Below are 14,700 nucleotides of genomic sequence, written 5' to 3' on the forward strand. Positions count from 1 at the left end.
TCAATAGCATTAACCTCATGAATAGGTATTTTTGCTCTTCTATACTTCTATAAGCTATACTCTTTCTATACACACCCTTATGAGCTGCCCATCTGTCATCTCTCTCTCTGAGGAACTCAAACATCGAGTCAACCTGTAAGACAATTTAAGATTCACTGGTTCTGTTTTACTTAAATTTGGTCCTTGAAAGTTTCACATACTAAAAACCCAAACCCAAACCCCTCCTCAAAACCTTTAAACTGATCATTAGGAAAATCCTAATTTTCTTGAGTTAAAAGAATATATATATATATATATATATATATATATATATATATATATATATATATATATATATATATATATATATATATATATATATCCATTTAAATTATCCTATAAATGTTAAACCTTATATCCATCATCCGGCATCCGGCCATCACCCATTGAGGAGCATGAGTCTTATTTGTTTTTATGAAAAACTTCAATTTTTATTAATTGACAGAGATGAACAATATGAAAAATAAGTGTAAAATATGTAAAAATAAGGGCAGTATATGGAAAATATATTGCTGGTTCAGTTCCCCTGGTCTGCATGTTGAAGTGTCCTGAACCTCAAACTGTTCCTGATGTGCTGGTCGGCACCTTGAATGGCAGCCAACGCCATCAGTGTAGGAATGTATGTATGAATTACTGTAAGTCGCTTTGGACAAAAGCATCTGCTAAATACCCTTAAAATGTAAATTTACAACAATTCTACAATTCCTTCCAATGGATGAAGCCACTGTTTTTTTCACTTTGTCGGAACGAATATTTTAACACAGAAAAAGGTCTACTGGCTAGTTATTGACAGATACAAGCAAAAGCTTACACAGAAACAGCAGGGAACACATCTGCATTTAGGGGTCCCAAAAATAATTTATACTGGGACATAAAATACATATGAAATAATTACAGGGTGCAGACAGGAGACTAACATGCATATTCTACATGTCCTCACACAAAAGCTACTTATGAAAAATTCAAACTACTTATGGCACTTTCACTCTGTTGGAAAAATACATTCCGTCTCATATATTGACTTTTAATTGTGCTCACACCCAAACGGGCAGAACTTCATTAGCTTATGTTTTAATTGTTCTTCAGTAATACTCTTCCACCCAGAATACCATTACTTGATGTGTAGCCTGGCTGTATGTACAGGGTTTCATATCAGAGAGAGACTCAACAGCCTGTTATTTGCTTCAGCCTTATTTGCTTTCTGGGGGGGATTTGGGAGAGAAGATTGATACTATCCTCAAATATATATACAGTATATAAGAAGTTACAGCCTCGAGTAGGTTTAAACAATATTTAGAGTGATTGTAGGTACACTGTAAATTTTAACCACAGAATGACCAGTATATATTATGTAAGTATGTATGTATGTATTTATGTATGTATGTAGGTAGGTATTCATAAGTTAAAAATTAAGTTTAATTAAATGAGGAAGCCTATGATAAAATTATTATCTGAAGATTAATGGAGAGGGGATGGGATTAGATAAATTCACACTTGTAATTATTATTGCCTGTTTTTTTTATGTGCTAGTCTTTTGTTGGTTTATTTTTTTTAATGGTCTGAAAATAAATATTTCAATCAAAGCTGACTACTAAATCTAAGTTGTACGAGCAAAAACATTTCAACAACTTAAAATTATTAGTCTACTTGGTAACGTTGAGGTAAAGGGTATTCACCAACAATAGCCACAGAATCTTTTTACATGGGCACCAACATAAAGTAAAACAATAAAGCAGCTGATTGTTGCAAGACATGTTAAGCCCAAAACTAAACACTGCAGGAAGCCCTCATACACTCACTGTACATTTAAGATTGCTTCCCTTGACAAAGGAGACAAAAGAGTGAACTTCACTGCAGTAACCTGCAACTGGAGCAATGGACATCAAGGAAGAACACATATAACCAGACGAATGACATTCATTCTGATAATGGGGCTGCAAAAAAAAGTTCCCCAGGTTCCCCTCTAATGGTTGTTCATCTCATCAGTGAGCTTCTTTTGCCATCGACAGATGATCACCAACACTGAAAGACAAACACAGATAATGATTCAAACCACACAGACAGACAATGGGATGCCTCGACTCTATGAAAAGCGTGAAAAGCGAACATTTAACATAATCATACACAATGATATAGAATGTAAAGAGGAAATTATTCAGATTAATTTAATTTGTTACATTGGTGCAATAACACTGTTGCATAAATTCAAACCTCTATCAGACTCTGTTTGGACCAACATCCAGTCTTCTTGATGACTTACCAAAAATAACACAGGGTATCAACAGGATACGCAGTATCAGTATGACCTGATGTACTAGAGATGGAGGCCCTAGTGTTACTGTCTTGTCACCAAACTTTATCTGGAAAACAATAACAATGCTGCTATTAAAATAGGAATGTAACAGTGTCACAGAGCAGTGGGTCCAAATACATTTAATGTGTGTGCCTCGAGGTAAACATTTTAAAGCCACTGCATGCAAACTAAATAACTCCTGGGGACTTTACTATTCTACACTGTGCTTTAAATTCCACAGATAAATATGTCAGACTTGTTACTGGTTTCTTAGGCATCTATGATGCAGGGGTATCGTTTTCCAACCTGAACCCCCCACACTAAGAATTCAGCCACTGTCGTGTCCAGTTTGTCTGACTTTTTCTAAAACGACAGAGATTAATGATAACACTTAGCAACAGATGTCATATGTGCTCATTAATGTGGGAAAAACATTCTACCTCTATGGCCGTGCGCACAATGTCCCCTATTCTCATGAGAGTGAAAGTGATGAACTCAGGGTCTGGATAGTAGCTTATTATTGTGGAGCAGGCCAAGGTTATTATTGGCTACCTTCAGAATCACTCTGCTTGTAAAAATCCCATTAGTTTGAGCTGCAGGTGTGTCGTAGATTAAATTCTGAAGAGAAGCTTATTAACTATTGCGTGCTAAATAATATATTTTAGAGACTTTGAATTTTGGACATACTTATCACTAAATCATTCCGTTGTAACTATCATGACATCAGCATATACGGTTTATTTCTCAACAGGCGAGCTTGGTGTAAAGGTATTGAGATATTTACCAGTAACTTCTGAAATTTAGCATCAGGTTGCTTGGGAATCTCACAGGTGAAAGAGTCAGTGTTATTACTGGATTCTAACTTCTCCATGATGCAGCGATATTGTTTTTCATCCAGAAAACCCCATACTTCAATCTCTGTCATCTTCATGTTCAGTTTGTCTGCCTTTTTCTGAAATGAAAACAGAATTAAAAAGGCTGACCATTGAAGTATTCATGTCTAATAAAAAAAAAAGTATTACCTGTATCGTGACGCGAACATTGTCCCCTGTCCTTACAGCTGTAAAGCTAATGAACTCAGGGTCGGGATGGTAGATTATTGTTGGGGAGCAGGCCAAGGTTTGATTGGCTACCTTCAGTGACACATGGCTCATAAAAACCCCATTAGTTTTAGCTGCAGGTGTGTCGTAGGTTAGATTCTGAAGAGAAGTTTAGAAACATTCGGTGTTACGTGCACAATATAATATCATCTGTGTATGGCATAATATGACATGGTGATGATGATGTAAACTTATGCATGTAATGGGATGTGATGATATATAGAATAATACAAGGAAACAAACTGACACTGGCTGATGTAAAATAACATACGCTAATGCGACATCAGAAATAAATGTGATGTCAATGAATAAAACAGGACACTTAATGATGTAATATGACAAACTGCGACATAACGAAACTGATCATCTCAGTATGACATGAAATGTAAGAGAACAAAGTGTGATTTAGTATATGACATGCTTCTCTCTGCATGTGTTCATGTACTTATTGTAATGTATGACACAATACTTGAAAATTACATGGTTTACATTATATATACACTATACATATAATGATAATATGTGATGTACTGTTAGGCAGCTTGATATGATGTGACACAACATAATTAATGTAAGACAACAATGCAGGGGGGACATTGTACAAGACTACAGACCCACCTGAGAGTTGTTGGATTTGGGCGATCTGACTTCGTCTGGGGCGTGGTCGTGTACAACCCCTTCAACAAAGTCCAGGTGGGATCCAGTGACTGTGATCTCTCTCTTCCCACTACAGGACACAAAGTAGATCAGTGAAGCCAAAGCCAATCAGTGAAGAGGAAATTAAATCAAAGATCTGTACTTTCTTACCAGAAAAAAGGCTAATATGATGGTAAAAACACACATGTGGTTCACACTTATGGTGAGTTACTAACATATTTGTGGAAGATTACATGATACACCCTACTTGGTGTTTGGACAAAAAAGAACGTATGGAAAATTTGGCTAGTCATTGCACGTTAAAAATCATGGAGGAAAGGTTGGAAATCTCTGAACATGTAGTTGTTTAAGTAGTTTTAAAATGAGGCCATTTTAGTCTGGCCCAGAGGAAAGCCTAGGTAGTGAAGGTGAGATAGAAGGGTGACCTGGGTGAAAACTGGCACAGGGAGGGTTAGGGTTAGGGTTAGAACTAGGATTAGTTCTGGGTGGGTTTGGTCACATGGGTACAGAGACAATGAACAGTAAAACACATGAAACTCAAAACTCAAAATAAATAACTAATAAACTAAAACATTTTTTATTCATGAATTTGGCTGTTTGTCTTTAGTAAAAAAAAAGATTATTCCGTTATTCATTTAAGTTCAACAACGTCACAGCACAACAGTACACAGCTAAAAAAGAAACAACAGCCATGATTCACGTAGAATATGAAACGCTATAGAAACGCTTTCAGAAATGTTCAGGATCTCTGGTTGGCCCATAAGGGGTCGTAAAAATCAGTGTTGAGCTATTCTGTTTATTGAACAGTAAGATTATATCAACATTCTTAGGCCCTGCAGCTAGCAGGATAAAAACAAGTCACACTGCTGCTGATTGGCATCCAAGTTAATTTAAGAACTTGCATCACAGCCATAAGCAAAATTAAGGGAACCCGTAGAAGACTGTGTGTCCTTACTGGATATGAGTGACAAACCACTGTGTTGGAAACTCTAATGTTATCACTTTGCTGAAGGGCTGAGAATCTTTGCAATGGCAGGGTGCGGCAGTGATGAAATGGAGGAACAAGCTGTTTTCTTCTTTATTGTGACTCCTTTAACATGGTGCAGTACAGTCCGCAATATGTTGCATAAATTGAGTTTTTAACATATATTATTCATACTTTCACTGCACTGTTACTGTTCAGGATAAAAAAAACTGACGATACTTGCCTCTTTGTTTTACATAATAGGGACAACTTCATGCCTGTGGTCTTGGATTTATTCACTTTTTTTTTTTTTTACGTGTCTGTTCTGGCTATATATATACATACATTTTTATACAAATCATCTTGACGATGATTTTATTTTAAGGAGCAAAAAAAAGGTAGAAGTAGCTTTTGGCTGCATCTAAAACAGGAAGTCGTTTATATGGTGAAAGATATTGCTTTTGTGAAGTGCTTATCTGACACCACAAGATAACCCTCAACCTGTAAATGTCTCTCGGGGGGTGGGGGATGTATCCGAATCTATCAAAAGGGAAGTTCTAACTTCAAAAGGGAAGTTCTAACTTCAAAAGGGAAGTTCTAACTTCCCTTTTGATAGATTGGGATGTATCCGAATCTATCAAAAGGGAAGTTCTAACTTCCCTTTTGATAGATTGGGATGTATCCGAATCTATCAAAAGGGAAGTTCTAACTTCTAAGTTCTAACTTCTATCAAAAGGGAAGTTCTAACTTCCCTTTTGATAGATTTTAGTGTCACCAACCAATAGTGAGCATTTGTTGAAAAGTATCAAGTAATCAGTTATAATAAAGAATCATAAATATAATCAGTATAATCAGTTATACTAACTTATATAACATTTATGATGTAGACTATTATATTTTGTATTATCTCTATTCAGCGTCTCCATGTGACACTTGAATGCTTGAGCACTAAACCTGCTAACCTTTTCACATTTAAAACAATATGAGAGGTCGTAGTGATAAACAGAAGTGTGTTTTACATCCATTGCAACAAATGCTAAATTAATAGAAAGGTCTCTTCCTCATTTCTCCTACCACTGATATGAAGTATAGATCAGCAGCGTTCAGAAAATGAAGCTCTTTATCTTTGTTTTTGTTTTTTTTTAAGTTGGTCACAACATTATCTTTTGCCAGACATGCTTAATGAGATCTTGAGAAAGTTCTATAGATTTGTGTTGGGAATATCAAAATGCCAATCAAATCCGTCAAACCTGATCCATGAGGTGTCTGGTGTAAAGTCGGTGCAGGATGGTGATGACCGGTAGGTGATAGTAGCGCTTCCATGGCAACTACCATCCGGGAGGACAACACACACTTTGACCACGCCTTTATTATCGGCACTGGGAATGTGGAACGTCAGACTCTCACCAGTGTTGCTCCACACAGGAGATCTGACCAGAGTACAGCAAGACAGAAACCAGTTGAATCAGTCTCCAGTTGTAGAGACGTTGCTAACATGTCAAGAACATCATTAACAATTATAAACAATATAATCAACAAAATCGAGCAAAATCTGCCTCAACATAAACATCAGTTTCACCATCTAACTAAAATGGTGTTTGATAAGCTTAACACTATAGAAAGAGATGGAAATGGGGAAGGCCTTTAAGATGGCCAATATCAAAACATTTGTGCAAATGTCTTAATGACTCTAAAGCAAACCTAGGATCAAATCATTCAAACATTACTGAGAAGATCATGATTAAACTCAAAATGCTTAATCCTAAAGCAGAAGCACATTTAACTTTAGTTTCATGTTGACAGGTCTGTAGACGGACAGAAGGTGTTTTCCAAAGCTACTTCTTGTGAACTTAAAAAATCAAGGCATTCCTTCCTCTCAGACATTATGACTAAGAACAATAATAATGCTCGTGCCCTGTTTGCTACTGTCGACAAGCTAGTAGAGACTTGGCTTGGGGACTGGAGGGTGGCTGGTTCAAGTCTAGCTACAGACCACAACATGGTGAGGAGGTGCCAGTTCACTTCCTGGGTTACTGCTGAGGTGCCCTTGAACCCCCCCATGTGCTCCCCAGGGGCTGACATGGCAGCCCACTGCTCCTAGTGTGTCTGCCTGTGTGTATGTGTATACTTACAATGTGCAGCTAGTAATGGGTTAAATGCAGAGCATGGAAATATATATACTGACAAATAAATCCTTCTTCTATCTACCAGGGCCTGTAATGAATTTAAATCCTTCTTCCCTGCCAGTGAAAACAAGTAAGTCATTCTTACTTGTTTTTAAATGGATTTTAAATGCAATTCTTAATTACTGTATTGTTAATTGTAGGGGCCTGTAAAGGACTTTGAGTTGCCTTGTGTTTAAATAGGGCTATACAAATAAACCTGCCTTGCCTTGTGATACCAGTGAAGCGAGTAAGTGAGTCTGCACAGAACCTAAAGGACAACATCCACCCCAGCCATAGTTTGTTCACCTGGCTGTCACCTGGCAAAAGATACCAAAGTATCCACTGCCATACCACCAGACTATGGAGTGGCTTCTTTCCTCATTCTGCTCCTCTGAAATGGTTACATTTTTTTCTTTCACTTGTTTCACAACACTTATATATCCCCAATAAACTGACTCACTCTTGTGGAGTGCAGTCCATGTCTGCCTGGAGCCTCACTCTGGTCACATCATGAAGGTTAAGACCGGACAACACCGCGTGGTTTTTGCCGTAGAAAGATATGACACTGGGAGTGATGGAGGAGATCTCTGGTCTCTGACAGTAAAACACATACAGAGATTATAATTTCCAGTGTATTATCTTTAATATTGTCTTCATCTTTGTGAGAATTGAAGTTCAGACTCACAGAAATGTTCATCCCTGAATCCAACTTTTGGCAAAGATTGTCCTACAAGAAGAGGTGAAGGGATGAAATGTAGCAGGTTTACATGCCAGTCACTATAAAGGTACCACATAATGGCTGTAACTTGTGTTTTCTCCACTGTGCTGCAGGAAGTGATGGAAAGATATGTCACGTTTACATTCAGTGTCAAGTTTTAAGTGACGATTCAGGAGCTGTTTCAGCTAATGTTAGCTATGCTACAAAGCTGGACAGTAGAAAACAACTAGTCTAAGGTATATTCCTAAAACTACAATGCAGTCTAAATGACATGTTTGATTAACATGTGCAGTTAGACGTTAGGGTTTACCAAGCAGCTTAGTTAATAATCGATCAGATAAATGTAGACCTTCTAAGCTCAGAGAAGTGCGCTGAAACACTGAATATCTCTGAGCCACAGCAGTGTGGTGAGTCAATTAGCCACTAGTCTGCTGTCATCAGCTGTCAAGACAAAACATGTTAAAAGACTGTTTTGCTGTTGCTTGAGGCCATTCCTTTAAGTAACTTTTGATCGGAACTAGCTGTTTCATGTCTTTCCCCCATGTTCTAATCTAGGTTAAATCAAGGCTGGGTTAGGCTAGCCTCAGTAAAAAGTGGATTTCTATAAATGCAAGACTATTTCTTTAACAAAAAAGATTAAAACATGTTAATTTATTATATAAAGAGCTGGGTATGATAAAAATGAATTTCTAATGAAAATGAACCGATAAAGTAAATACTTGTTTTCTATTCTTGAGTCAGTCATTAATTCTACAATGATAACTGCTGCAGAATCAACACATTTTCAATCAGCAGGCTTCACTGTATTTGCCAATTGTTTCCAGCTGCTAACATAAGTCACACATGTCCTGGTAAAATAACTTGTTGATTAGCCTTCAGTTTTATAAATATCTCAAAATGAGTGTGCAAAAATGCAGCATGTACATACTGATGCAATGTTGTTCAAATTTGCAAAAACGTGCTAGTACACCACATACAATTGTGACATTTAACTTCCTAGTCTGCGCGCACACACAGACGCACGCACACTGGGGGGGATAAATACATAGAAGCATATTTACATTCCTCTCTCCTTGATTTGCCCAAGAACAGTGGTTTATGTTCCAGCCACATCCAGCCTCAATACACTGCCGACACCTGATGGGAAAACAAATGTAATCACTTGCTACATTATTGTTGAAAACAGGGAATACAAGACAGTGACAGTGTACATACGTTCAGATGATACTTTGCAGGAGGCTAAATGGTGCGATGGTGGAGTTGGAGTAAGCTGACCTGTGGTTCTGTTATAGTTTCTCTCTCTTTCTTTGCCTTTTAGTCCTCATAGTTTTTCCATACTGTCTGTCTGATCTTCTTCATCCGTTTTTCATCAGAGCAACAACTTTATTTTCCTGTTAGTACCACAATGAGGCGTTGCTAAATCTTTTACCCTGCCCTGTACCTACTTCCAATTTTACTATTGGACATCCATTGCTCATCCCACTTGATGTATTTCCATCTTCATGTCCATCTTTGGTCTTTATGGAGGCTCTAAACAGCTGCCAGTCTTGAGTGTTTCAGCCATAACAAAAGTCTACAAATCACTAATTTGGAAAACTGAGTTTTCCAGCACCCTTGCAACACTGTCCAGTTACAGCTTCTTTTCTTTGCTCATTCCATTGTCGGTGCATTCAACTTTTCTTTATATCATTAACAGTTTTGCATCAATCTCCCAACTGAAAGATACATTTTCTGTATTCAGGACCAAATCTTTCAAATACTTACAAGTCAGACATCTTGATTGATGCCTTAATCCTTATTTCAAGGAAGAAATAAAAAAGCCTATTTACATATTTCTGTTTTTAACTACATTTCTGTTTCAGTTCTGTATTGTTTCATTTCAAAGATAAGCTGCTACCCCCTGTCAGCTTTTAAAACATGCATGGGAACAGGACCTAGATTTTTATTTTTGATGACATTTGGGATTTGGCCCTTTCTTTCTTTTACCTGATAATGTTATAAGTGATACATCTGACTGATGATGTATTTTAGCTTTTGAACTCTGTCTACTATAATGTATGTTTGGAATGATCTGTCTACTTGAGTGTGGACTTACAGGACAGAGGTTGGTGGTCCAGTGATGTCAGCACAGTTGGTTAGCTTTAGTTCCTCAGTCAATGGTGTCTTTCCAAGTCTAATCTTAACTTTGACATGCATACCTGTTATGTGAAAATAATACAATGAATGTCAGAGTCTTGGTCACCATCAGCAATGCACATCATTTAATGCAATGTCACAATATAAAACATCAGACAAAACTGATTTCTCAACTTGTCGAGATTTTCTTTTATCTGACAGTCTGAGAGTTGATGATTGTCAGTTATTTAATTCACTGAATTATTTTGTTTACCAAAAGTCACTGACCATCAGCAGGAAGTATGCTGTTTATAAGGATGCAGGTGCATTGTGGGAACTGTGGAGGAGGGTTGTTCCCGGTACAAAGCTGACTGGAACTTGTGGAGAACTGACAGGCGAAGTTAGCGAGCGCCTCAGAACCTGCAGTCACGTGTGTCTGGATTGTAAGAGTGATCTGAGGAAGGAAGTGATGTGAGTGTTTAAAGGAGAAATAGATGATAGTCACAACTGAGTGAAGTTTAAAGCTTGGACATGCTTTACTGTATACCTGTCCAGTGTTGTCCTTGACAACTTTATGGGAAATCATTTTCTGTTGAGAGTCATCAGGAATGGACAACCAGTCTGAGTCTTGGCAGTCATCTTCAAATATGCAACTAGGAAGAGCAAATGATGTTTAAGGTTTAGGTTTGTACATGTTGTTTATACTTGCTGGATCGTTTCAACTGCACTTGTTGTTTCCCTGACCTTCTTTTAGAGCTGCACCAGACACAGTATGGATCCTGTGCAGACCAACAGTCCTGCACATTTGTGTATGTGCTGCAGTTTGACACAGCTACACGCTTAATCTGGAACAAAACACAAACAACCAAAAACACTTTAAAATAATGACTTACATACAGACGATATTCAGGCAATCAACATTAAATCTGAAATGTTAAGTATTCACAATCTCCTGGTGTTCACCACAGCCTTACACGTCGTACATGTACAATGTACCTACCTGCTTTTGAAATGGCACATACACATGTTTATGATCCACTGGATCCAGATGCATTTTGGGAAGCACTTTGCGGTCATCGTTGGCCCTGTAGAGCACCCTGGGACAGGTGGTGTGATAGTTCTTGTCCACAGCAAGCTGCCAACAAGAATGTAGCTTTGTTATGATTCTGAGGGACTGAGCTCTGCTGGTATATATCAAAGGTTAAAGGGAACTACTCAAAATACAAGAGTAAGCACAAACTGCCACTTCAGTCTGTGGCCCAACAGATAAATAAGGTATCTGACTCTTAGTTGTAAAATCTAACCACAAACATGAATTTTAAATGAGTAAGATTCATAGACTAAAATCACTCAAATCATGCATTCAATGGCTGTGGTGATTCTGTAGAGGGAGAGGTACATTTCCTGGTATGTCTTTGTGGCTTTTGTCACAAGTACATAGAAAAAGCTGCAACTGTATTTTGTGCTGCTCAGGGTAAATGTTTCAGAAAAGTTAACATGGTGGTGCCAATTGTGTCTTCTTCTTAAGCTGACTGACTAATGACTTGTGTACCTAGATTTTCCTAAATGTTTCAAACAATCAAATCCAGAGAAATCTGTAATATCATGTTACTGGGGTCAATGATCAGCTTTCTACCAATGTGTCTGGTTAGTGTGGTTGGACCTGCCCCACTCAGCCCTGTAAACACCCATATTGCACTGACGATGAACCTGCTCTCCCATGATGATGGTTGGCTCTTATTTTCATAAATGTGTGGGTTTTTTTTGTTTTTTTGTTTTTTTTATAAAAGGTTAGACTTACCATAATGACAGTCATGTATTATAGTTATTAGATTATGTATTATAACCAAAGATTCACATTGAAAGCAAAATAACTCCATATAAAAATTGTGTAAAAAATCAATTTAATATGTCTGACCACAACCTTTAAATGCTCCAAACCGAAGCCTGCACATTTCTATGTGATATTCAGTTAATTATAGGTAAATTAGTCAGCTGGTCAGTATCAACCAAAAGTAAAGTAAGAAATTAGATATTAGCTTTTAGGCCCCACTATGAAAAGTTCCAGAGTGAAATGTCACTTTGCCATCGCCTTAGGCACTTCAGATCATGGCTCCAATCTGAAGTGATGGAATCATTTCAGATCATCCTGCTTTCTATCAATAAATAAACACTGTTCAGGAAGAAAATACCACAGCTTTTTATCATTCAGTGTTACAAGGTACATAATATGACTTTTGATGCATGCTGTCACCTGTATTGTGGAACTACTGATTCAATTCAAATAATAAATACATATTTTTTTGCACGCACCTTTATGAGCTGCCCATCTCCCGTCCCAATGAAGAAAACTAACCAGGTCTTCTGTCTCACAGCCAGCACAGAGGTCATGTAGTTCTGCCTGAAGAGCACCTTCTTCGGCTTCAGTGTCTTCGGCTGAGGAACCAAAACACACTGATCAGCAGATTTGCATAGGACAGGTATTTGTGGATTCATGAAGAGTAGAGCTCTGAAGTATCGAGGGAACTTCAAATAGCCTGTCATGACTAAAAACTGAATAAACTGCACCAAGAGATTCATTAAGTGTTCTTAAAATGAGTCATGTTCATTCATGGCTGACTATCTATCTACATCTATGCAGGTATCTATGACATACTTATTTTATCATTGATTTCATAGAAGCTACCTATATATTAATAATAAGTAATAAAGTAGCCTCTCACCCTTTTTAGATTCTTTTGGACTCCAAGCTTGGGTAATAAGCTAACTGTAAGTCAGCAACACCCAGTTCCTTCCTTCCTCAGATATGCTGACAGCAGACCAGATTTCACTTGGAAGTAACTTCTTTAACTTTATGCTCATTTAGCTTGTGAACATTTTTGAGATGAGATAGAAACTTTCCTGGGGGAAAAAACGTTATTCTATGAATTTAATGGTCATTTATATCTATTATTATTATTATTATTATTATTATTATTATTATTATTATTATTATCTATTACTATCTATTTACTCTCAAATTCTTATGTTATGTCATGTTTTCTTTTCATTATGTAGACCTCTGCAAGTGTATTTCAATTTATAAGCACTTTATAAACTGTTATTGGAATACAGATTGATCCAGATTGATCCTGAGTGAAAGATTCTGTCACTGCAGTGCAATAAGCCCATTGAATATGGTTCTAGATTGGTGAATTTCTTTACACCACACAGCGACGAACTGATCTGCCTTTCTGTAGATGTTAATGACCAGAGATGAACTCTAACGTGGAAAAAAACGAAAAACATCCCATCAGTCAAACCCCTTGCATTTAAATACAACAACCCACCTGTGGTGTTATCCTGTCAGTGCAGCTTGACTTGGTGCAGAAGTCCGGATCTTTGTCTTTGTCTCCGGTGAGATCAGGACTGATGTCAAACAGCACCAGCTCAGTGTTGGTTCGTCCTCCGTCCACACTGAACACGCCGCTCCACAGAACCGGCGGACCACCCGGGACCACCGAGGAGGCCTCGAGTCTGCTGCCTCCACCGCCGTCAGAGATGCTGAGAGTCGCGCCCCGCAGTGACCTGAAAGTTTGGATTTTGCTGGTTTTTCCCTCGAGCCAAATGAGACGGACTTTGTTATTTTGGGGCAGGTTGGAGAAAAGATAAATGATAGAACCAAGCTGAAATCCATCCACAAACTCCACATCATCTACGGCATTGATCGTGTTATATCCATCGCCAGAATAGGAAAATATGAATGCCGTCTGGTTGTTGTTCGTATTATGAAGGTTCACAGTTTCTGAAGAAGGACAGGACTTATCGGGGTTCTTTTCGTCTTTCTGTATGGCAGTCAGAATGTAAGTCTCGGTCTCGGTCCTTGTTTTCTCCACATTGACCAGGAAGCCGATAGATGCGCTGCTGTTGCGCCGCTGGGGCCCCACCGAGAAGAGCTCCCTGTGCAACACACTGGAGATGTCCTCCAGGTCCAGCAGCTCGCACACACCGCACCCTCTGTCGATCACGCCACAGCTGATCAGAGTGGCATTTTCAACAAACGGTAATAACACATTAACTCTGAAAGTTGTGTTCCACTGATCCGTCTCAGTAACCCGATGAAACTGCGCATCGTACACATGTTCCCCACTTTTTATGATTCCTCTCTGGGTCACACTGCGGACCAGAGTCAGGTCGTGGTTCAGCTGGTACAGCTTCTCCTCTGTAGCGACGTAAACCGTGTTGGTGGCCACGGCGTACTGGCGGATCTCTCCGTAAAAGTCAAAGCCTCCACCCTCCGCCAGGCACCGAGCCGGTTCTCCCCAGAGGATGAACAGCAGACCAGGCAGCAGGATCATCTTCGTGCAGCGGCGGCAGTAAAACGCTCACACAGTGATGGTGCTGTGGCTCTGCATGGCTCTGAGCTCTCCTCCACAGTGTCACTGGAGTCGTGCGTAAAAAGCGCAGTGCGCATCTGTTGCGTCGTGTGGAGATGTGCATGCATACGTGGACGCGCGCACAAAGGACAGCTATTTATAATGAAGTGGTGAATTTGAAACGATGAATAATAATTACTGTTTTAGTTTTGGGAGGTTAAGTTTAGTTTAAACTTCATAAAAACAAAACAAAACAAAACAAAACAAAACAATAATTTCCACAAATGAAAATTA

At 38.5% G+C, this 14,700-nt stretch overlaps 1 protein-coding gene across 1 annotated transcript; it reads right to left on the reverse strand.

Annotated features, from left to right (window-relative positions):
- Positions 1-448: 448 nt before the first annotated feature.
- LOC119032607 (plexin-C1-like) lies at positions 449-14,480 on the reverse strand. The gene is made up of 16 exons (XM_037122013.1): positions 13,381-14,480; positions 12,365-12,487; positions 11,052-11,186; positions 10,796-10,896; positions 10,599-10,704; positions 10,340-10,505; positions 10,032-10,134; positions 8,998-9,073; positions 7,904-7,945; positions 7,679-7,812; positions 6,304-6,483; positions 4,051-4,159; positions 3,355-3,531; positions 3,117-3,284; positions 2,300-2,399; positions 449-2,061 (listed from the first exon to the last, which is right to left on the reverse strand). Exons 1-16 carry the CDS (start codon positions 14,386-14,388, stop codon positions 2,003-2,005), a joined length of 2,787 nt encoding a protein of 928 aa, XP_036977908.1. The 5' UTR covers positions 14,389-14,480; the 3' UTR covers positions 449-2,002.
- Positions 14,481-14,700: the final 220 nt, after the last annotated feature.

The sequence above is a fragment of the Acanthopagrus latus genome, chromosome 14 (assembly GCF_904848185.1).
Source record: "Acanthopagrus latus isolate v.2019 chromosome 14, fAcaLat1.1, whole genome shotgun sequence".
Taxonomy (NCBI): domain Eukaryota; kingdom Metazoa; phylum Chordata; class Actinopteri; order Spariformes; family Sparidae; genus Acanthopagrus; species Acanthopagrus latus.

Excerpts from the sequence above, each read along its gene's own strand:
- LOC119032607 (XM_037122013.1), bottom strand. The coding sequence starts at position 14,388 with ATGATCCTGCTGCCTGGTCTGCTGTTCATCCTCTGGGGAGAACCGGCT. Across the intron at positions 10,135-10,339 it reads CAGCATACTTCCTGCTGATG|GTATGCATGTCAAAGTTAAG; the intron begins GTCAGTGACTTT and ends TTCACATAACAG. Across the intron at positions 3,285-3,354 it reads ATGTTCGCGTCACGATACAG|AAAAAGGCAGACAAACTGAA; the intron begins GTAATACTTTTT and ends TTTTCATTTCAG.